The 23,008-nt window shown below is 45.4% G+C and overlaps 1 protein-coding gene across 1 annotated transcript in view; it reads left to right on the forward strand.

Annotated features, from left to right (window-relative positions):
- The first annotated feature begins 962 nt into the window (after positions 1 to 962).
- The window catches only part of PDILT (protein disulfide isomerase like, testis expressed), a 36,887-nt gene continuing 14,841 nt past the window's right edge, over positions 963 to 23,008 (forward strand). Inside the window, exons 1-3 of the mRNA XM_033841033.1 lie at positions 963 to 1,164; positions 15,575 to 15,781; positions 22,012 to 22,145. Of these exons, the coding sequence (XP_033696924.1) occupies positions 963 to 1,164; positions 15,575 to 15,781; positions 22,012 to 22,145 (543 nt within the window). The remainder of the gene's footprint in view (positions 1,165 to 15,574; positions 15,782 to 22,011; positions 22,146 to 23,008) is intronic.

The raw sequence follows: 23,008 nt of genomic DNA on the forward strand, positions 1-23,008 counted from the left end.
AGTACACATACCTAATTCCACTTATGTTTACATATGTACATTCAAATATACATTCATACGGGCATTTTCAACATCAGTAAAGATTCATTCCAAACTGTTAAGAGTCACTTTCTCAGGGGTGGTGTTATGGGAGAAATTTTTATTTTTTACTTAACATTTTTTTATTGTATTGCTTGGAATTTTTACAAGTGTGCATTATAGTGATTACTTTTTTTTTTTTGTGGTACGCGGGCCTCCCACCATTGTGGCCTCTCCCGTTGCGGAGCACAGGCTCCGGACGCGCAGGCTCAGCGGCCATGGCTCACGGGCCCAGCCGCTCCGCGGCATGTGGGATCTTCCCGGACCGGGGCACGAACCCGCATCCCTTGCCTTGGCAGGTGGACTCTCAACCACTGCGCCACCAGGGAAGCCCCTATGGTGATTACTTTTAAAAGAAATATTTACACTTGAGAAAATTTGCTCAAAAATCCAATGGGGTACACTGTCAAGTAGTGAGCTGCCCATCAAAAGAGGTATTCAAGCAGGAGCTGGAGGAGCATGAAGCAGAGGCTGTGATAGGGATTGGACCAGTCATCTCTGAGACCCAGAGGCTCACCCTGGGATTCTGGACTGGGTTTCATATCCGAAAAATTCTCACTTAGTGTCCGGGGAGCCAGTGGGCTTGAGTGGCTGGCATGTGATTTGGCTTTCTGCTGCTGCAAGTGGGACCGTGCTCCTCTGAACTAACCCTGCGCCGTTTCCGTGGGCCCTGAGGTTAACCTGACGCTTTGCCTCTCCTTTGCCAGCTTGCTTTGCTGAGCTGTGGGCACTGCTAGCAGGGGCAGTGGGACATGCTCAGGCTATGTTCTCCACATCAGGACTGACCTGGCAGGGAAGGAGATGGGGAGGGAGTGATGACATGGGGCCCCACCACCTGTGTTGATAAGGGTTCTTGTTCTTGTTCCTGTCGCTGCAGGACAGCAATGGAGCTGCTCTGGATGTCTCTGCTGCTGGTGGCCTCTTGTGTCGGCCCTGTCCAGGGCTCACCAGAGGTGGACGTCAAGGAAGCCAGCATCAACATGTCCCAGCCCTTGCACATCCTGGTGGAGAAAAACCTGATGGTGCTAACACCTGCCGGCCTGACCCAGATGCTGAATGAGACCCGCTTCTTGATGGTGCTCTTCCGTGAGTGTCCCTCACTCCTGGGCAGTGGGTGATGGGTGGGCTGAGACCTGCCCCCTTTCTCCTGGCAGCAAGAGGAGTTTTATTTATTTATTTATTTTTGGCTGCACTAGGTCTTCGTTGCTGTGCGCGGACTTTAGTTGCGGCAAGCAGGGGTTACTCTTCGTTGTGGTGCGCGGGCTTCTCGTTGTGGTGGCTTCTCGTTGCAGAGCACGGGCTCTAGGCGCGCGGGCTTCAGTCATCGTGGCATGTGGACTCAGTAGTAGTGGCTCGGGGGCTCTAGAGCACAGTCTCAGTAGTTGTGGCGTATGGGCTTAGTTGCTCCATGGCAGGTGGGATCTTCCCGGACCAGGGCTTGAACCCGTGTCCCCTGCACTGGCAGGCGGATTCTTAACCACTGTGCCACCAGGGAAGTCCCCAGAGGAGTTTTAAATATTGCTAAACACATGAGAACACGTTTTAATAATAATTTTAAAAATAATATATATAATGTCATCCTCAATTTACAGATGAGAATACTGAGGTCCAGGGAAATTAAGCAATTTGCAAGATACTATGTTGCCACTCTTGTCTTGATTTGTATCTGGCTCCTCTGTCCCACTGAAGGCAAGAAGCCAGGATTTACCCTCAGGTGTCTTTACTATTCCGAACCTCAGTTTTCTCCTCTGTAAAATGGGCGTGAACATAAGGGCCACACTGGATGATTGTGAAGACTAAATAAGATCGCGTGTTAAGTTGCTGGGACACAGTTATGGGCACGCTCTTGAGAAAGACTTTTAGATCATCACCTCTACTGTCTGAAGTTTGCATGCCCACGCTTATTCGTTAGGCTTTGCATCAGCCCGCATTTTGATAGAGAGAACAGACTTCTTTTTCCTGAGACGTTGGCACAGACCTGTCTGTGCCTTGGGACAGGGTAGAAGGGGTTTTCCTAACAGTCACATAGTGAGCACTTACTGTGGGCCAGGCACTGTCCTTATAGCCCAGTAAATGTCATATAATCCTCACAGTGACCCAGCGTGGCGCCACTATTTGTCTCCCTATTTTGGGACATTTCACAATTGAAATTGAATTTACATCTGCTCTTGAAAAAACAAAAGTTCTGGAAGCACTGGCTTACATTCCTGCAATGTGACAGTTGGCTGGAGCTGAATAACGATTTCCCATTTTGATCAGAAAACATACTTGTCAGTTTACCACATCTTGGCTGGATAAGCCAATCCCACACAGTCACACCCCTGCCTCACTCCTCTGGTATCTGAGTTTGTGTCCCCTGCCTGAAATTCAGGCCTCCCAGCTCCTTGCTCAATCTTTGTCTCTTCTCATTTGATACATTCTCTCCGAGTGACGCCCCTTCAGTGGGGGAGTCGGGTAAGTGACAGTATCAGCAGTTACCATGGATCCCAGTGCTTCCTCAGCTGGCTTGTGCAGCTACTTCATAGCAACATAGAACAAAAACATTCTTGTTGTGCCCTGAACCTTGGTAGTTCACAGAAGGGAAAATCTAATTGGGTCATTTTGCCTCCATCCAATGTGGAGCATGGCTGTCGTGTAAAGTTCCATCAAAATAGTTCCAAGCCTCTGACTTCCATCCAGCTCAGGCTGTTAATGGTTTGTTTCCTTCAAAGTGTCAGGATGCATGCCTAATTTTACTTCAAGCCCACGGAGCAAGACCTAGGGGAGATCCAGTTTGGGCCACTTTCTTTACACGAGCCTGTGAGCAGGACATGATTTCCACTTTGCTGAACTACTCCTCCAGCTGGTTCCCTGCATCCCTCATCCACACCAAGGCTTGGGCCACTACTTGAACGTTTGTTTTATGGTTGCTTTCTCAGAAGAACTGAGAACTCTGCAGCTGCTCTACCTGCTGTGGATTACGAGTTAATGGTTTGCACAGGTCAGACATCTAAGCCATCTTCTCCTTTTTGCTGCAGCCTTAAACCCTGAATGCTAGACCCTCAGACCCTCAGAAGGATTTAGAGCCACATACTTTGCACGACACAACACACATCGCGACACTCATTTACCTTCCAGAATGGCACAGCAGGTCGCCAAGCCTGGGTAACCTACCCTGTCCGTGTGAGAATGCAAGCTCTGCCCGTGACTACTCTGTTTATTTTTAATGAACTTATTTATTTGTTTTTATTTTTGGCTGTGTTGGGTTTTCATTGCTGAACGTGGGCTTTTTCTAGTTGCGGTGAGCGGGGGCTACTCTTCATTGCAGGGCGCGGGCTTCTCTTGTTGCGGAGCACGGGCTCTAGGTGAGGGGCTTCGGTAGTTGTGGCTCACAGGCTCTAGAGCGCAGCCTCAGTAGCCGTGGCACATGGGCTTAGCTGTTCCGTGGCATGTGGGATCTTCCCGGACCAGGGATCGAACCCATGTCTGCTGCATTGGCAGGCAGATTCTTAACCACTGTGCCACCAGGGAAGTCCTGACTACTGTGTTTTAATCAGGGCAGCAGGGCAAGTTCATGGCTCTTTGGGGTGTTAACTGTTGTCTTGTAACTTAGGGACTGGATTGACATCGAACCTGGGGCTACAAAGGAAGTTAATCCATTTTATATACTTTAATTGCACTTGATCACACCCAATTTGAATAGTTTAAATTTAAAGCCTTCCCACCAGCAGGTATTTCAAAGCGGTGACCACCAGCAGAGATGCTATCTAAAAGACACTCCAACTCATTTCATTTGAGTATTTGATGCCTTCAAATACACAGTTTAAATCAAAATGAATTCTCAAAAGCTGGCAGACCCTTTCAAGTCACCTCTGGAAAAATGAATGACTTGGGGCAAGCATTATAAAAGCTTTTTTTCCAGGAGTAAATGGCTTTTTACAAATAGGTCTTTCCAATATTGTCTCCAGGGAAATACTGCCCTGGTAACTCTCAAATCCTTAGCTGCTGCCCACTTTCTCATCTCTCCAAGGACCCCAGGCTCAAGAGCCAACACCCAGGGTGATCTTTGCTCTTGGATATCCCTCGCACATCTCAATGCCACGTGTGTCCAAAATAGACCTCAGCATCTTTGATTTGCTCCAACGACAAGCTTCTGCTCACGTCCTGTCTTGACTGACAGCACTGTTATCCACATGTCAAAGTCAGAAATCCAAGATCATTCTTAACTCCTTTCTACTCTCGTCTCTAATCGTCACCAAATCCTGTTGAAACCACTTCCTGAAGCCCTCTGCAATCACTATTTCTCCCCATCCCCCTGCCATGGCCTTAGTTCTGGCCTCACCATTCCCCGCCACGAACCACTGAAGCATCTTCTAGATGGTCTCCCTTCCCCCTCCAGTGCCGTCTCTACAGTGTACCCAGAGACATTTTGTTTTCTAAAATGCAAATCTGATTGGGTCACTCCCTGATTAAAAACCCCCAAAGATTCTCTAAGTCCCCAAACTCCTTAACATGGCTAAAATGTCCTCTGCTTGACCTAACCAGGCCTCCTTCTCCACTCCACTTGAACTCTGTGCTCTGCACTCTGAGTGTGGCCACCAGGTAGGTCACCCTGGCATTGGCCTCCTGGCCTTTACACTTGCAGTTTCCTCCACTTGTAGTGTTCTTCCTGAACTTCTTCACCTGGATTGTGAGGTTTAAGTTCATGGAATTGCTCTGTCAAGAGGCTGTGTCCACCTTACTCCCACCTAGGCCCTCCCACACTCACTCAGCCCTCTGCACACTCCTTTTCATAGCATTTGCCACACTGTATTGAAAATGCTTTTTTTTTTTTCTTTGCGGTATGCGGGCCTCTCACTGCCGTGGCCTCTCCCGTTGCAGAGCACAGTCTCCGGGTGCGCAGGCTCAGCGGCCATGGCTCACGGGCCCAGCCGCTCCGCAGCATGTGGGATCCTCCCAGACCGGGGCACGAACCCGTGTCCCCTGCATCGGCAGGCGGACTCTCAACCACTGCGCCACCAGGGAAGCCCTTATTCATCTCTTCACTGCTAACATCTGGGATTGTGCTTGGAGCGTGGCAGGCCTGAGGAGATGCTGAATGAATAAATGAGCTTTCCTTTGGCCCACGATGTTCCCCATGAATGAGACAGGAGAAAAGGGAAGGCTACGTTTAGCAGAGAGAGGTCAAAATGAGACTTAAAAAGAGCTGCTTCTGGGTTCATTAATTAGTAATTAGTAATCATCCCTAAAGCAGAGGTGGCAAGATTGTGCCCTGGGAGCAGGTTAGATGATGATGTAGATGGTGAATGAGAATGATAATGAGGACCACAGTGGTGATGATGGGGACGACCATTTACTGAGACCTGTATTCCAGGCACAGGGCTTGGTCTCATTGTCCCTGTCTTACATTTCAGAGCAGGTCTAACACTCAATCCATCTTAAACTGTGCTGATAATTGAGACATTCATTCATGCACTCAACATTTATTGAATACTTATTACATACCAGATATATTCTAGGCACTGAGCGGTGAACAAAGCAGACAGACATCCTTGCTTTATGGAACTTTTATCCCAGAGAGGGGAGACTCAAGATAAACTGGTAAAGAAGTAAAAGAGGTAGCATATCTTCAGGGTAAAAGTACTATGGAGAAAAAGCAGAACTCTTAGGGAGTGCAAGGAGTGGGTGGAGGTACGGCTGTTGTTGTGGCCAGGGTGGCCAGGGAAGGCTTTCCTGAGAAGGTGACAACTGAACAAAGACCTGAAGGCAGTAAAGCAGCAACCTCCAGGAGAGCATTTCAGGCAGAGGGAGTAGCAAGTGCAAAGGCCCTGAGGTGGGAATCTGCAGGGTGGCTAAGCTGAGTTGTTGAAAAGTAGTGGGAAATAAGATCAGAAGAGTGAGGAGCAGAGTCTTTAGGGGCTTGTAGGTCACTGCAATGGTCAGAGAAATTTGTTGGCTGGCCCTTGAGGAACTAGAAGGGGTTGGAGACCACCCTGAAGTCCTTATCACTTGTGAGCACATCTGTACACTATAAATCACCCTATGGAATGGAGAGAGGGTTATTCTCAGAATCCTTTTCCATGCTTGATCTTGAACTTGTTCTAAAGTGGGGTTTCTCGTCCTCAGCACTATTGATATTTTGGCTGGCTAATGCCCCCCCTTTTTTTAAACATCTTTATTGACGTATAATTGCTTTACAATGTTGTGTTAGTTTCTGCTGTATAACAAAGTGAATCAGCTATACGTATACATATGTCCTCATATCCCCTGCCTCTTGCGTCTCCCTCCCACCCTCCCTATCCCACCCCTCTAGGTGGTCACAAAACACCGAGCTGATCTCTCTATGCTATGCAGCTGCTTCCCACTAGCTATCTGTTTTACATTTGGTAGTGCATATATGTCAATGCTACTCTCTCACTTCGACCCAGCTTACCCTTCCCCCTCCCTGTGTCCTCGAGTCCATTCTCTACATCTGCGTCTTTATTCCTTTCCTGCCCCTACGTTCATCAGAACCATTTTTTTTTTTTATAGATTCCATATGTATGTGTTAGCATACAGTATTTGTTTTTCTCTTTCTGACTTACTTCACTCAGTTTGACAGACTCTAGGTCCATCCACCTCACTACAAATAGCTCAATTTCGTTTCTTTTTATGGCTGAGTAATATTCCATTGTATATATGTGCCACATCTCCTTTATCCATTCATCTGTTGATGGACACTTAGGTTGCTTCCAGGTCTACTGTAAATAGTGCTGCAATAAACACTGTGGTACATGTCTCTTTTTGACTTATGGTTTTCTCAGGGTATATGCCCAGTAGTGGATTGCTGGGTCGTATGGTAGTTCTCTTTTTAGCTTTTTTAAGGAACCTCCATACTGTTCTCCATAGTGGCTGTATCAATTTACATTCCCATCAACAGTGCAAGAGGGTTCCCTTTTCTCCACACCCTCTCTAGCATTTATTGTTTGTAGATTTTTTGAAGATGGCTATTCTGACCAGTGTGAGGTGATACCTCATTGTGGTTTTGATTTGCATTTCTCTAATGATTAATGATGTTGAGCATCCTTCCATGTGTTTGTTGGCAATCTGTATATCTTCTTTGGAGAAATGTCTATTTAGGTTGTCCGCCCATTTTTGGATTGGGTTTTTGTTTTTTTTTTATATTGAGCTGCATGAGCTGCTTGTATATTTTAGAGATTAATCCTTTGTCAGTTGCTTCATTTGCAAATATTTTCTCCCACTGTGAGGGTTGTCTTTTCGTCTTGTTTATGGTTTCCTTTGCTGTGCAAAAGCTTTTAAGTTTCATTAGGTCCCATTTGTTTATTTTGGTTTTTATTTCCATTTCTCTAGGAGGTGGGTCAAAAAGGATCTTGCTGTGATTTATGTCATAGAGTGTTCTGCCTATGTTTTCCTCTAAGAGTTTTATAGTGTCTGGCCTTACATTTAGGCCTTTAATCCATTTTGAGTTTATTTCTGTGTATGGTGTTAGGGAGTGTTCTAATTTCATTCTTTTATATGTAGCTGTCCTGTTTTCCCAGCACCACTTATTGAAGAGGCTGTCTTTTCTCCGTTGTATATTCTTGCCTCCTTTGTCAAAGATAAGGTGACCATATGTGCGTGGGTTTATCTGTATAGGAATGCAAGAGATTTCTGAGTATTAATTTTGTATCCTGCTACCTTACCTAATTCATTGATTACCTCTAGTGGTTTTCTGTAATCCTAAAGTAGCATCTTTAGGATTCTCTATGTATAGTATCATGTCATCTGCAAACAGTGACAGTTTTACTTCTTCTTTTCTGATTTGGATTCCTTTTACTTCTTTTTCTTCTCTGATTGCCGTGGCTAGAACTTCCAAAACTATGTTGAATAATAGTGGTGAGGGTGGGCAACCTTGTCTTGTTCCCCATCTTACAGGAAATGGTTTCAGTTTTTCACCACTGAGAACCGATGTTGGCTGTAGGTTTGTCGTATATGACCTTTATTATGTTGAGGTAGGTTCCCTCTGTGCCTACTTTCTGGAGAGTTTTTATCATAAATCGGTGTTGAATTTTGTTGAAAGCTTTTTTTGCATCTATTGAGATGATCATAGGTTTTTTTTAAAATTTTTTATTTATTTATTTTTATATTTATTTTAGGCTGTGTTGGGTCTTCGTTTCTGTGCGAGGGCTTTCTCTAGTTGCGGCAAGCGGGGGCCGCTCTTCATCGTGGTGCACGGGCCTCTCACTCTCGCGGCCTCTCTTGTTGTGGAGCACAGGCTCCAGACGCGCAGGCTCAGTAGTTGTGGCTCACGGGCCTAGTTGCTCTGTGGCATGTGGGATCTTCCCAGACCAGGGCTCGAACCCGTGTCCCCTGCATTGGCAGGCGGATTCTCAACCACTCTGCCACCAGGGAAGCCCCTGATCATAGGTTTTTATCCTTCAGTTTGTTAATATGGTGTATCTCATTGATTGATTTGCATATATTGAAGAATTCTTGCATTCATCACAGTTTCACTTTCAGTGCTTGTGACTGGTCTGTTCATATTTTCTATTTCTTCCTGGTTCAGTCTTGGAAGGTTGTACTTTTCTAAGAATTTGTCCATTTCTTCCAAGTTGTCCATTTTATTGGCATATAGTTGCTTGTTGTAATCTCTTATGATCCTTTGTATTTCTGCAGTGTCAGTTGTTACTTCTCCTTTTTCATTTCTAATTCTGTTGATCTGAGTCTTCTCCCTTTTTTTCTGGCTAATGGTTTATCAATTTTGTTTATCTTCTCAAAGAACCAGCTTTTAGTTTTATTGATCTTTACTATTATTTTCTTCATTTCTTTTTCATTTCTTTCTGATCTGATCTTTATGATTTCTTTCCTTCTGCTAACTTTGGGGATTTTTTGTTCTTCTTTCTGTAATTGCTTTAGGTGTAAGGTTAGGCTGTTTATTTGAGATTTTTCTTGTTTCTTGAGGTAGGATTGTATTGCTATAAACTTCCTCTTAGAACTGCTTTTGCTACATCCCATAGGTTTTGGGATGTTGTGTTTTCATTGTCATTTATTTATAGGTATTTTAAAATTTCTTCTTTGATTTCTTCAGTGATCTCTTGGTTATTTAGTAGCATATTGTTTAGCCTCTAAGTCTTTGTATCTTTTACAGTTTTTTCCCTGTAATTGATATCTAGTCTCACAGTGTTGTTGGAAAAGATACTTGATACGATTTCAATTTTCTTAAATTTACCGAGGCTTGATTTGTGACCCAAGATATGGTCTATCCTGGAGAATGTTCCATGAGCACTTGAGAAGAAAGTGTATTCTGTTGTTTTTGGATGGAATGTCCTATAAATATCAATGAAGTCCATCTTGTTTAATGTATCATTTAAAGCTTGTGTTTCCTTATTTATTTTCATTTTGGGTGATCTGTCCATTGGTGAAGGTGGGGTGTTAAAGACCCCTATGATTACTGTGTTACTGTCGATTTCCCCTTTTATGGCTCTTAGCATTTGCCTTATGTATTGAGGTGCTCCTATGTTGGGTGCATAAATATTTACAATTGTTATATCTTCTTCTTGGATCGATCCCTTGATCATTATGTAGTGTCCTTCTTTGTCTCTTGCAATAGTCTTTATTTTAAAGTCTATTTTGTCTGATATGAGTATCGCTACTCCAGCTTTCTTTTGATTTCCATTTGCATGGAATATCTTTTTCCATCCCCTCACTTTCAGTCTGTATGTGTCCCTAGGTCTGAAGTGGGTCTCTTCCAGACAGCATGTATATGGGTCTTGTTTTTGTATCCATTCAGCTAGTCTGTGTCTTTTGGTTGGAGCATTTAATCCATTTACATTTAAGGTAATTATTGATATGTATGTTCCTATCACCATTTTCTTAATTATTTTTTGGTTTTTTTTTTTTTTTGTAGATCTTTTCTTTCTCTTGTGTTTCCTGCCAAGAGAAATTTCTTTAGCATTTGTTGTAAAGCTGGTTTGGTGGTGCTGAATTCTCTTAACTTTTGATGTCTGTAAAGGTTTTAATTTCTGCGTCGAATCTGAATGAGATCCTTGCTGGGTAGAGTAATCTTGGTTGTAGGTCTTTCCCTTTCATCACTTTAAATATGTCCTGCCACTCCCTTTTGGCTTGAAGAGTTTCTGTTGAAAGATCAGCTGTTAACCTTATGGTGATTCCCTTGTATGTTATTTGTTACTTTTCCCTTGCTTCTTTTAATATTTTTTCTTTGTATTTAATTTTTGATAGTTTGATTAATATGTGTCTTTGTGTGTTTCTCTTTGGATTTATCCTGTATGGGACTCTCTGCTTCCTGGACTTGATTGACTATTTCCTTTCCCATGTTAGGGAATTTTTCAACTATAGTTTCTTCAAATATTTTCTCAGAGCCTTTCTTTTTCTCTTCTTCTTCTGGGACCCCTATTATATGAATGTTGGTGTGTTTAATGTTGTCCCAGATGTCCCTGAGACTGTCCTCAATTCTTTTCATTATTTTCTCTTTATTCTGCTCTGTGGTAGTTATTTCCACTATTTTATCTTCCAGATCACTTATCCATTCTTCTGCCTCAGTTTTTCTGCTATTGATTCCTTCTAGTGAATTTTAAATTTCATTTATTGTGTTGTTCATCATTGTTCGTTTGCTCTTTAGTTCTTCTAGGTCCTTGTTAAACGTTTCTTGTATTTTCTCCATTCTATTTCCAGGATTTTGGATCATCTTTACTATCATTATTCTGAATTCTTTTTCAGGTAGACTGTCTTTCCTCTTCATTTGTCTGGTCTGGTGGGGTTTTACCTTGCTCCTTCATCTGCTGCATGTTTCTCTGTCTTCTCATTTTGTTTAACTTACTGTGTTTAGGGTCTCCTTTTCACAGGCTGCAGCTTCGTAGTTCCCATTGTTTTTGGTGTCTGCCCCCAGTGGGTGAGGTTGGTTCAGTGGCTTGTGTAGGCTTCCTGGTAGAGGGGACTTGTGCCTGTGTTCTGGTGGCTGGGGCTAGATCTTGTCCTTCTGGTGGGCAGGGCGACACCTGGTGCTGTGTTTTGGGGTGTCTGTGAACTTAGTATGACTTTAGGCAGCTCTCTGCTAATGGGTGGGGTTGTGTTCCCATCTTGCTAGTTGTTTGTCATGGGGCGTCCAGCACCGGAGCTTGCTGGCTGTTGGGTGGAGCTGGGTCTTAGTGTTAAGACAGAGATCTCTGACAGAGCTCTCGCCGATTGATATTACATGAGGCTGTGAGGTCTCTGGTGGCCCAGTGTCCTGGACTCGGCTCTCCCACCTCAGAGGCTCAGGCTTGACACCCGGCCGGAGCACCAAGACCCTGCCTGGCTGGCTAATTCTTTGCTGTGTGTGTGTGTGTGTGTGTGTGTGTGTGTGTGTGTGTGATGTGAGGAGGGTGTCCCTGCACTGTAGGGTATTTAGTAGCATCCCTTGCCTTTACTCACTAGATGCCAGTAGAATTCCAGATGTGACAACAAGTAATGTCTCCAGATATGGCCAAAGATGCCCTGTTGAGAACCACAGTCTAAAGAAATGCAGACTCCAGCTCCCTGTGCTGGGAGCTAATCTCCAGTCCCTACACTCACAGCTCTCCCATCCATCAGTCCCTACCGTGACCCACATTGGCTGCTCAGAAAAGGGAGACTGGGGTCATCTACTAAAGACCCAGGCAAACATTGATCTAGGTCCGTTAGCCATTAACACATTTGCACACCAAGCAGACAGTCAGAGAGCCACTGACAACTCTAATGCGACCCTGGGTCCCATTTGTTTACCCCAAAACCCACGGGAGAGCCACACAATAGGCCTCAGCCTTGTGTTGGATGACTTGGTGCTGGTCACCATTGTCTTCCTTCCCCCAGAACCAGAAGATCTGCTGAAGATCCTGATATCTCCATAGGACTCTCCCTCCCCAGAGAGCATCTGGTCAGAGCAAGACCAAGGATTTCCCCCATGTCATCATAATAGTTAAAGTTTATTGGGCACTTCTGTGCCCGAGCTTTGCTTACCTTGTCTTACTATGTAGGCTCATTCTAAGGTATGGGAGCTATGACCACCCCCATTCTATAGATGAGGAAACTGAAGTGCAGAGGTGTTTAAAAAACACCTTGCCTGGACCACCGGTGCTGTAAGCCACCATAACTGTCTCTGTTTTATGAGACAACCTAAGGAATTCATGTTAATTGAGTACCCACTATATGCCAGAAGATGAACCTTAGGTGGAGTTAGAACCTGAGGAGGGCTATACCTATAGGAGCTCTCAGCCTCCCAGCGAAAGGCTCCCTGCCTGTCCACTGTCCACTGGGCACTGCTTTGCCCAGGTTCCAATGAATGTACAGCTGAGTTGTGTCTCCATGCCTCATGATACAGGCACCAAGACCTGAGGGGTGTATGCATCCATTTCACCTTTACACACTCAGGATTCAAGGCTCCAACGCCCTAAAGGCAAATTTTAAAAAGACAGAAACTAGTAGATAGGACTGTAAATTGTAAAGAGTGGATTTGGCTCTCCAGAGTCTATCTGCTTTGATGAGAACCACTCAGAGCAGGGGAGATGGGAAACCCACCCCTCCAGGAAAAAAGGAACATTTTTCAGACCAGCTTACCTATGAGGTCAGTTAGAGCGTGGATCTCGGAGTCAGTCAGCCATGGAGCTGCCCTCAGCCTAATGCTTACTAGCTGTGAAACCTCTGGGCTTCCGTTTCCTTGTCTAACATTCCTCACCTGTAACAGCAGATGACTCATAGGGTTGTTCTGAGGATTCACCAAGATAATGCGTGTAACACTTAGCAAAGCACTTGGCATAGTAAGTGTTCAATAAACATTGTTATCTTGTTATCATTACTACCATCATCATCACCATCATCATCCTTCTGGTTGCTCAGGTCAAAAGGTCAGAGTCGTCCTTGATTTCTTTCATTTACACTCCACCTCCAATCCATCAGTAAATCCTGTCAACTCTTCCAAGATCCCTCTAGGCTCTGACCATTTCTCACCGCTCGCCTGGTTCAAGCCATTATCTCTCACCTGGATTATTCCAGTGGCTCCAGCTAGTCTCCTTTTTTCTCTTTGGTCTAATCTCCATATAACGTTCAGAACAATCCAGTAAGTCATCACATCTAACTCAGCTCCAAACCCTCCAGTAATTTCCACAACCCTTGGAGGAAAGGCCAAAGTTTATTCTACACGGCCTGTGTCACCTGACCTCACCCCAGCTCACTCTGTTCCAGACCCAATGGATTTCTCGTCATCCCTCAAACATGTTGCACGTGCTCCCACCTCAGGGCCTTTGCACGTATGGCTCCTTTGTCTGGAACTCTGTCCCTCCTGTAAGCAAGCACACAGCTTGCTCCCTTAGCTTCTTCAGTCTTTATTAAACGTTCCTTCTCAGTGAGGCCTCCTTTCGCCTCTCTACTTAAACTCCATTCCCCTGACACTCCCAACTTCCACCTCTGCTTCTTTTTTCTCCATAGCACTTAGCATCTAACATAGAATATAGTCTGCTTCTTTATTTTGTTTATTTTCTGCCTTCTCCAATGAGAGCAGTCATTTTTATCAATCTGTTTGTTGTTAAGTCCCCGATACCTAAAACATTTCCTGGCACATGGAAGGTTCTAAAAAAGATTTGTCAGATGAATGAGTGAATGAATCCCATTACTGTTAGGTCCCATCCATCCAGCTCTCAGATCCCAGCTGTCACAACCTCTATCTCTCACTTCCATTTTGGACACTGAAGACCACTGGGCTGTGTGTGGAACCTCAAAAACTCCACTGTTTAGACAAGTGTTTCCCTTGCCCCAAGCTCGTACCCTTAGAAACTCTGACTTGGATGCTCTGTCAATTAGCAGCCCTGAGCCAGGCACTGCCGAGTCCACGAGGGAGGCAGAGGAGAAGCCTGCAGGCCGGAGTGGCTGGCAACAGGCCAGCACCTGCTGGTGGTGATTGATGGGGGTATCGAAGGCGATGATGGTGACAAAGCAGGCAGTGGAAAGGCATCGATCTACAAGAGAGGCAAAAATTCCCACTTCCTGTCCCTTGATTGGGAGTTTAATGAAAACGATCTTTCACTTTCGGGATCCATCACTGGAGCAGGTGTGCTGACTGGCAATAGGGCGTATGCCAGCTGTCCCAGGCCTAGCCTTCTGGGTTTTGCTTTACAAAAGCCCTCTCTGTTGGACTTGGAACTTGCCCATAGCATTGGAAGTGATTTGCACTTTTTCCAAATGCTCCAGATGGACAAGGGAGTTTGAAAAAGATAAACTGTTCTGGCTTGAAAGGGAATTAATGACCCCCTGCCCTGGCTCGGCCCACCTGCTGCAGACACCAGTCGGTGAGGGACCAGCGAGGGGCCTGCAGTTTCACAATCCTCTCAGGAGGAAGGGAGGCAAAACTGCCTGCCTTTTAGCCCCTACCCCACCGCCCCCATTTAGGCCAGGAAGACCTCTCCTGCTGCTGGGATCACATGTCAGGCCCCTGAGGCTCTTTCCAGAAAAGGGCTCCTCACTCCAAATGCCACCCCGCTGCCCAGCAATATGATAGTGTCAGGTCTCTTCAACACCCCAGACCAAGGGGATGGGCTGAGTGCGTAGGAGATCATCATAGCCTTCCTCCATCCTTACCCTTCCCACATCTGGCCTTCTTTCCACCAGAGAGTCCCCTGCTGTATTACATGCAGATACAGGGCAACTGGAGGGGCCCAAACTGGCCTGTTAGGTCCAGGAATTTCCACTAGATGGCTCTCTCTCTCTCTCTCTCTCTCTCCCCCCCTTCCTCCTTCCCTCCCTCCCTCTCCCTCCCTCCCTCTCTCTCCCTCTCCCCCTTCTCTCTCTCCCCTCTTCTCCCTCCCTCCCTCCCTCATTCCCTCCCTCTCTCTCTCTTTCTCTCCCCCTCACTATAATTTCTGATAGAAATTTTACAATAATAATGGTGCTAGTAAGAATGCATTATGTACTGACCAAGTTCTAGGCATTGTGCTAAGGGTTGGACATGTCCAGTGGAGGTTAGAGAGCAAGCACTCCGGAGCCAGAGCGGGTGGGTCCCATCCTGCTATACCTCCTGCTGCCATGGGGCCTTGGGCAAGTAGGTGTCATTTCAATTGTGCAACAGTTTCCTCATCTATAACACTGAGATAATAATAGCAGTACCTATCCCATATGGTACTAGGAGGATTAAATGGCTTAATCCATGTAAAACTCTTAGAAAGTAATAAGCACAATACAACTGATTGTAAAATAAATCTTTTGACAACTTCACAAGGTAGCCACTATTTCCCCACTTTATCTATGAGGAAATTGGAGCTTCAATAGATTAAGTTGCCCAAGGTTGTATTGTTTCCAGTGTTACCCAACCCAAAGAAACCTGATGTGTGTCTCCCAAACTGACCAATTTCCTGAACCGTGTGTCTCACATCTTGTCACATTTCTGAATCTACCCATTAGCAGTGGGGCACCAGAAAAGCCCCGGAGCTAAGCAGGCCAGACAAAACCTCCTCCTTGGGAGACAGGGATGCAGGAAAAGCTCTAGTGAGTTCTGTCTTCATACTGCCTCTTTCAGACAACCCATCCTCAGAGCAATCCAGGGACTTAGCTGAGGAGCTGGGCAAAGCCGTGGAGATCATGGGCAAAGGCAAGAACGGGATTGGCTTTGGCAAAGTGGACATCACGGTTGAGAAGGAACTTCAGAAGGAGTTTGATGTCAAGAAGGCCCCAGAGTTGAAGCTGTTTTTTGAGGGCAATAGATCGGAGCCCATCAGCTGCAAAGGTAATGGTACTTCTGTGTCAATCAAGGTAACGCTAACTATGGAAACACAAACATCTGCATTTCAGTGGCTTAGCAGAATTACAAGTTTATTTCTTGCTTGCACGGAGCCCAGTTAGCAGCCAGAGGGTGGAGATGAGGGGACTCTGTTCCCCACAGTCTTTCAAGGACCCAGCTCCCTTCCAGCCTGTGACGTTGTCCTCCCCTAGGACCCCCGAGCTTCCTGCCCTTCCCTCTGTATCTGGCCAGCTATTGGTGCCGAGAGGCAAAGGGGCGCCACCAGTGGTGTCCGTGGCCCAGGCCTGGAGATGGCGAATATCGCTCCACCCAACAGAAAGGCTGGGAAATACGGCCCTGCTCTATGTCTAAAGGAAGTAAAAGATTTCGGTGCACGTGTAGCTGCCTCCACCACAGCTTGCATCTCAGCTGGTGGGCTCTGGAGGCACCATGAGGTGGGATAGGGATGCACATGGCTTATAAACTATAGAGACCAGAGAGTGAGGTCCCCACTCACCTATCTCCCCACTCCCACTGCACTCTTCCACTTTAGAATGATTTTGACAGGGTCCCAGGCCGAGGAAGCACTGGTTGCTCGAAACGGAGACTGGGAGTTGCTAGAACAAGACGGGCTTGAGACAGGGTGACTACCAAACCCTCCCGCCTCTATCGCCCTCCGTTCAGTTAACTCACTCATCTACTTGTTCTACATTCTTTTATTTAGAACCTACCGTGTGTCATATCCTGATGTTGTGGAAATTTGAAGAGTTTTGTGCTTCCGTGTGACACATAGCAGGTCCTAAGTTTAAAGAGTGTCAAATATATGGTTGCATGAACGTATGCACAGTGGATGGATAGATGGATGGAGGGAATAAAACTAATGAACACAGAAGTGCCCAGCACAGCCCTTACTATGTTAGTAGAATGTTCCCATCGTGTATGTTGCATGATTGAATCTCAGAACACTGAGTTTGTATTTTTCAGGGCCTGGCGTTTAGCAGGTTTGCAATAAGCCTGTTGGAGAGTTGTTACAAGAGCCAAAGGGACGGGGGGAGAGGGCCACCGTGTGCAGGGGCTGCAGGATGCCTTGCAGTTCTCAGAATGGACACAAAGGGGGTGTGAGACACACAGGCCAGACTCGCTGAAGAGCCAGCCTCAGGGCAGGTTGCATAAAAGACTTGGAGCCTTGAGGCTCCCAGCTGGTTTCTATGAGGCTGGTGTGTGCAAGGGGAAGAGAAAGAGATGGGGAGAGAGGGCAGGGGTGAGAGAAGGGACAAAAACTGCTGCTTCCTATGCACTGAGTGACAACCCTCAATGGCCACCCACTGACCCTAAGCGAGGAGCCCTTTGTGATGTGTTGGTTTGGGGGAGGGCTGTGAAGAAACCAGAAGCCCCAAGTTACTTTGTCAAAGTCCATATCTCCTCATGGAGTGGCTCAGGCTCTGGGATGCCTTCGCCTCCTGAAGGACAGGTGAGGTCCAACTCCACTTAGAGGTAAGAAGGTGACAGCATAGCGACTTCCAGACTGTCTGAGCTCCCTTTGTGCTGGGAGCCAGGCCTGGAACCTCCTCTGCCATTCAGGAAGCTTCACTATCACCTCCTCCAGGAAGTCTCCCCTGACTGCCTGGGTCGGGGTGCCTGCACCGTTTCTGTGGTCCCACGGCGCCTGTGCTTCCCCCTCAAAGATCTCATCTCACAGAATTGTATCTCTTCCTCACTGTCTACTCAACTGACAGCACAGGGCAGAGGCCAATCTCACCTCATTTCCTGGGGTCTCCTAAAAGGCTGCCAGAGCTGGTGGACACCTCAGCTTCAAATCCTCACTACATACCTGAGGAACAATCACTTCCTCCTGTTGAATTCTGATTTTCTCATCTGTAAAGTAGGGATGGTAAAGGCATCTACCTCCAAGGGTTCCTAGGAAGAAAGAATAAGTCTGCACATGTCTGAAGCATTTACTGTGTTCCAGGCACTGTTCTAGTCCCTTCTCAGATGTCATAACACAGTACAGGAGGTGCTTTTACAGATGGGGAAACTGAGGTGCAGAGAGTGGAATAACTCTCAAGGCTCCCCAGCTAAGTAGCAGTGGGATCCACAAATATTTTCTCTAAAGGACCAGAAAGTAAATATTTTAGGCCTGACAAACCAATCTCTGTTGAAACTATTTAACTCTGCTGATGCCGTGAGAAAGGAGCCATACACAAACAAATGGGCGAGGCTGTGTCCCTATAAAACTTTATTTATAAAATCAGTTGGCAGATCAGGTTTGGTCCACGGGCTACAGTTGACTGATCCCTGCTGTACACTGTACTGTCCTCTAAGTAAACGGCAGATGTGGTTATTATTATCCTCAAACTATTAGTTTCCTGACCCTAGTCTAGTGCCTGGAACACTTAGGTTTTTAATGCATATGTTGAGTTTGAATGGGGTGGAATTGCAAGGGCCCCACAATTAAGGAGCCAGCCCATATTTGTACTGGGCTTGACCATCCCCTTCTTCCTCAGTATTACCCCCAGCCATGGAAAGAGGCAGTGGGATGCCGGGACGGAGCCAGAGCCCAGAGTTTAGGACGAGCGCTAGCTGTGAGAGCTTGAAGCAGCCTCTATTTCTCACTTCCTAAAAAGAATGACTAATGCCAGTTCTGCCACTTGACAGGACTTCCTGAGCTAAGGGAGCGGCAGTACTTCACTGGCCTCTTGCACTGTGACTTTTATGAAAACTTCCCTCAGGGGCAGGTGGGGTTTAGTCGTTGTTGTTTCAAGTCCAGGTTCTCCTCTGGTCTCCAAGGACTGATGGTGGGAGACTTGACCTTGGCCATCTCCCTGGAGGGAGGGGGACTCAGGCTGCCTCCAGGCCTTCAATTAATGCTGCATTCACAGCTTGTGCCTGGAAATATGCAGCGGAGCTCTGGCCCCAGTCAATCATTGACACGGCATTCATACCTCGGTTGTCGCTGTGTCCTCAGGCTCAGAGCCGAGCACCAGGAGAGGGACCTGCCTAGTGGGGACAGTGCCCGATTGGCAGGAACTCAGAAACAAGCTGTTTGCCAAGTTCAGAGCTATCTCGGTCCTATGGGGTCCAGAAGGGCAAATGGAGCTCATCCATCCCAGAGAAGAGGGTCCAAGATCAAGTCCCCTCAAACCGAGTTATCTAATGATTCATTCCCCTCATCCATTCATCCCATAACTATTTCCTGAGCACCTACTGTGAGCCAGACACTACAGGATGTAGGGGAGGAAAATGTTTCCTTTCTTCCCTTCTAGGTTCTTTGGCTGGTCTAATAATTAAATTGACATAAGAAAGAGTAAAAGAAGAAAAACAAATTTAATTTGATAACGTACAGGAGTCCCAAAGATACGAGGCTCAAAAAAGTGACCAAAACAGGCAACTTTTAGACAAAGAAACAATAAAGTTGTGAAGAATTGACAAGGCAAAGGTGTTTGGGCTTGGGGTAGCAAATTAGTGAGGAAGTAACAAGGTTTTTTTATACAACCTTCTTGACCTTAAATCCCTATGTCTGGTGATAAGGATGTAGTCTACCGTCCTGGTATAGGGAGGGTACCTCTACATGGGAGATTTATTTCCTGCTTTCGAAGGGACAATGGAGGGTCAGACATCCTTCTTGCACAGGCTATTTCTCAAGTAACTTTAATTCAAAATAATATGCCAAAGTAGTAGAATTTGAGGTGGCATATTCTGTTCCCCCTCAGGAGCTACTGAGAAAGTTAGGAAAAAAATCATAGCTTCAGAAACAGACTCAGTGAAGAAAATACAACAGGTCATAAAATAGAGAATGATTGAGGGGAGAGTAAGAAAAGACCAAACTGAGAATTAAATAAGCAGGGTGAGATGCCCTTGAGAGCTGAGAGGAAAGGACAGCCCGGGCAGAGGGACTGGTGGATACCAAGCCCAGTGTGCTGGATGAAAAGGATATGGCTGGAGTGCGGACAGAGGGAGAGAGTAGCACAAAGGGAAATCAGAGCAGTGGTTCTGAGGACCTGTAATTCAAACCCATTTGGAAGGGTTTTATTCACCTTTTTTTGGTATTTTCAGAATTTCTAAACCAATTCCTTTCAGGTCATTTAAGACATAACTTTTTCAGGCAAAGCCTTTAAGAGAAAGTTTGTTTTCATGATATGTGTCTCTTTCTTCCTAAAAGATGGCTTGGACGACTGTGAAAATAGAAACTCAGCCTTGGGGCTGGTGTCCAGGAGGAGGGAGTGACTGCAGTGGGTGGAGAGCCATGGTCTGAGGGTGGCATGAAGCCTCCCCCGCCCCCTCTGTCCCTTGAGACCACCACATCATCCTCTTACCAACTTTTAGAGGCCTGATTCACTGTGGCTTTTTAAATGGTCTAGTCTGTATCTACTAAAGCTGGACACAGCGTCCCCATGACTAGAAATTCTTCTCCTGGGCATGTACCCAACAGAAGTGCATACAATGTGCCCCTAGAGACATGCACAAGAATTAATTCTTAATAGCCCCGAACTATAAACAAACCAAATGCCCATTAACAGGGAATGGATAAATAAGTTGTGGAATATTCACACAATGGAATGCTACACAGCAGGGGGAACGAATCTACAGGTGCAACATGGAGGAATCTCACACGTATAGTGAAGCCCGATCCTAAACACGTACTGTATGACTCAATAGAAAGTTCAAGAGCAGGTTAGAAGTTAGGATAATGGTTTCCTCTAGGTGAGGGTTGGGTAGTGGCTGGGAGGGGGCACCATGGAGATTTCCGAGGGGCTGATAACGTTCAATTTCTTTATCTGGGTGATATTTATACATGTGTGTTCATTTTATGAAAATTCATCAAACTATACATTATAATTTGTATACCTTTATGCATGTAAACATACTGCATTATAAATTTTTAAAAGGCCTAATGTTCTTAGGAAAAGTAAGCAAACATACTGAAAATAGTGTCCTTTCCAGTCGATTTAGCAACTCAGTGTGCATTCCTCAAGCCCCAGGCAGCAATTTGTCTGGGCCCCAGCAAGGGCCTTTGCACAGGCTGTTTTCTCCGCCTTTCCTTTTCCAGTTGCTTCCTGTTAACTCCTATGTATCCTTCAGTTTTCAGCTCATAAGTGATTTCCTCCAGGAAGCTCTCCTTGACTTCACAGTCTAGGTCGTGTATCTTTTATATAGGTTCATACAACTTTGCTTTTGAATACTTACTTTGGGTGTGATTTTACCCTTGTTTGTGCAGTTATTGGATAGTTGTCCTCCTCAACAGAATGAGAGCTGCATAGTCTCGTTTCTGCTCACCATTTTATCCCCAGGACCAAGCACAGCATTCAGTAACGTAATAGGCACCCAATGCATATTTATCAAATGAATGAACGAGTGAAGGAGTGAAGAATAAAGGCCTTTGTATTGGCTTTTTTGGCCAACCCAATATGTTGTCCAAAGCTACTCACAACAAACATTGCTTTAGCTCATAAACTCATTTTAAATGATCCATTATATTCTATAGCAGGCCTTGACAGAAAATAATATTTTACATTACCTGCCACCATATGAAACTGATGATCCTAGCAAACACAAGTCCATTTGTAGCCTTGAGTACATTCTGGCACACCATTATGTCTTCCCAGATATGGTACATGTGTCCCGATTTTAGATGCCTTTTGTGTGCTTGGCACTTCCCATATGATAGCTGAGAAATGGAAGTCAGGGTGTATGACCTCATGGACATCTAGGTCTCAGCTAAGGAACTGGAGACACAGGGAGATAATGGAATTCTCCCAAGGGTGCAGAGCTAGCTGGCCTTTTTAATTACATTTTAAAACTATATGTTTTAAAAAAATAAATCCATCCTCCTGTCACTTTGAAGGGTGAATAAGAAAACACAGCTGGGCATGCTTCCTCCCGGGTTTGATTCCCAGCTTCACTAGCGGAGTGGCCAATGGCAAAGTTGAACCTCAATTTCCTCATCTGCAAGATTGGGAGAATATGTATCCCATAGGGTTATTGTGGGGATGTAAGACATGCAAAATGCTCAGCCCGGTGCCCGGTCCTTGGTAGGTGCTCAGTCAAGTTTAGCTGCTGTTGTTAATGTTCACGTTTTGGGGCTCAGGTGGGGAGGAGAGGAGAAACTGACCTTGGACTTCAAGGGGTGGGAATCCAAGACAAGAGGTTTCTACTCATTTAACTTGGGGAAGACAGGACTTGCTCCAGTTCAAGAGGAAACTTCTGTGGGATCCATTTAATTGTATGTCTCTCTCCAGGAGTGGTTGAATCTACTGCCTTGGTTGTTTGGTTGAGAAGACAAATTAGCCAGAAAGCATTTTTGTTCTCTGACACCAGTGAGATAGCAGAGTTTGTGAATTCCAGGCCCTTGGTCATCATCGGCTTCTTCCAGGTACTGCATTCAAGAGGTGGGAGGTGGCTTCTCAACTGATGGGGAGTCCTGTGTCTGAGAGGGTGGGTAGGGTGAGGAGAGGGTGGGTAGGGTGAGGAGAGGTCTCTCATTTAGGTTAATTCCATGCCCATTCTTCCTTTTTCAATGAACTGGTTTTCTGGGGGAACTGCAGGATAAAAAATAAAGAAGAAACGGAAGCTGAAATGGTAAGAGAAGCTAACTACAAAGGTGGACAGTAATGGGAAGAGAGGAGAGGAGATTGACATATATTGAAGTGGTTTTGATAGTAAAACTGATCTTTTTTGGGGTTCATTTAGAATATCACTGAATGATAAATGATTTGCAAATTGCTCTTGCTTTTGGAGAATGAGTTTCTTATACATCTTAACTCATTTCCTATAACTTTGATGACTCCTCCCCTTCTCTGAGTAGAAGTCAGAACTTTGGGATTATATTTATACAAGGGGAGAGTTTGTACCTTTTTCTCTCCCATCCTACATTTTGACATCGTTTTTGGCCCCAATTTTCTTTCAAGCTAAAGAAGAAGGCTGAAACTACAACCGTATTGTGATATCAAGTTCATATTTGGTACCACATGTGGTCAAATCAATAGCCTCTTCTGAAAGCAATTAAGGAATAAATGTTAAAAAGTCTTAACACCTGTGTTAGAACAGCCTTCACTCTAATACTTGGGAAAGGTCAAGTTTATCGATTCTCTCCATTCATCTCTGTGGATTTGCCTATTTTGGGCTTAGTCATAGCCATAGAAGTATTCTGGGTATGAAACATCCATGAAAGTGGATTTAGGTGGCCCAGCAAAACCACAGAACTTGGAAAGGTGAAGAGATGAATTAGTCACTATT

Source organism: Tursiops truncatus, chromosome 15 (genome assembly GCF_011762595.2).
Source record: "Tursiops truncatus isolate mTurTru1 chromosome 15, mTurTru1.mat.Y, whole genome shotgun sequence".
NCBI lineage: Eukaryota > Metazoa > Chordata > Mammalia > Artiodactyla > Delphinidae > Tursiops > Tursiops truncatus.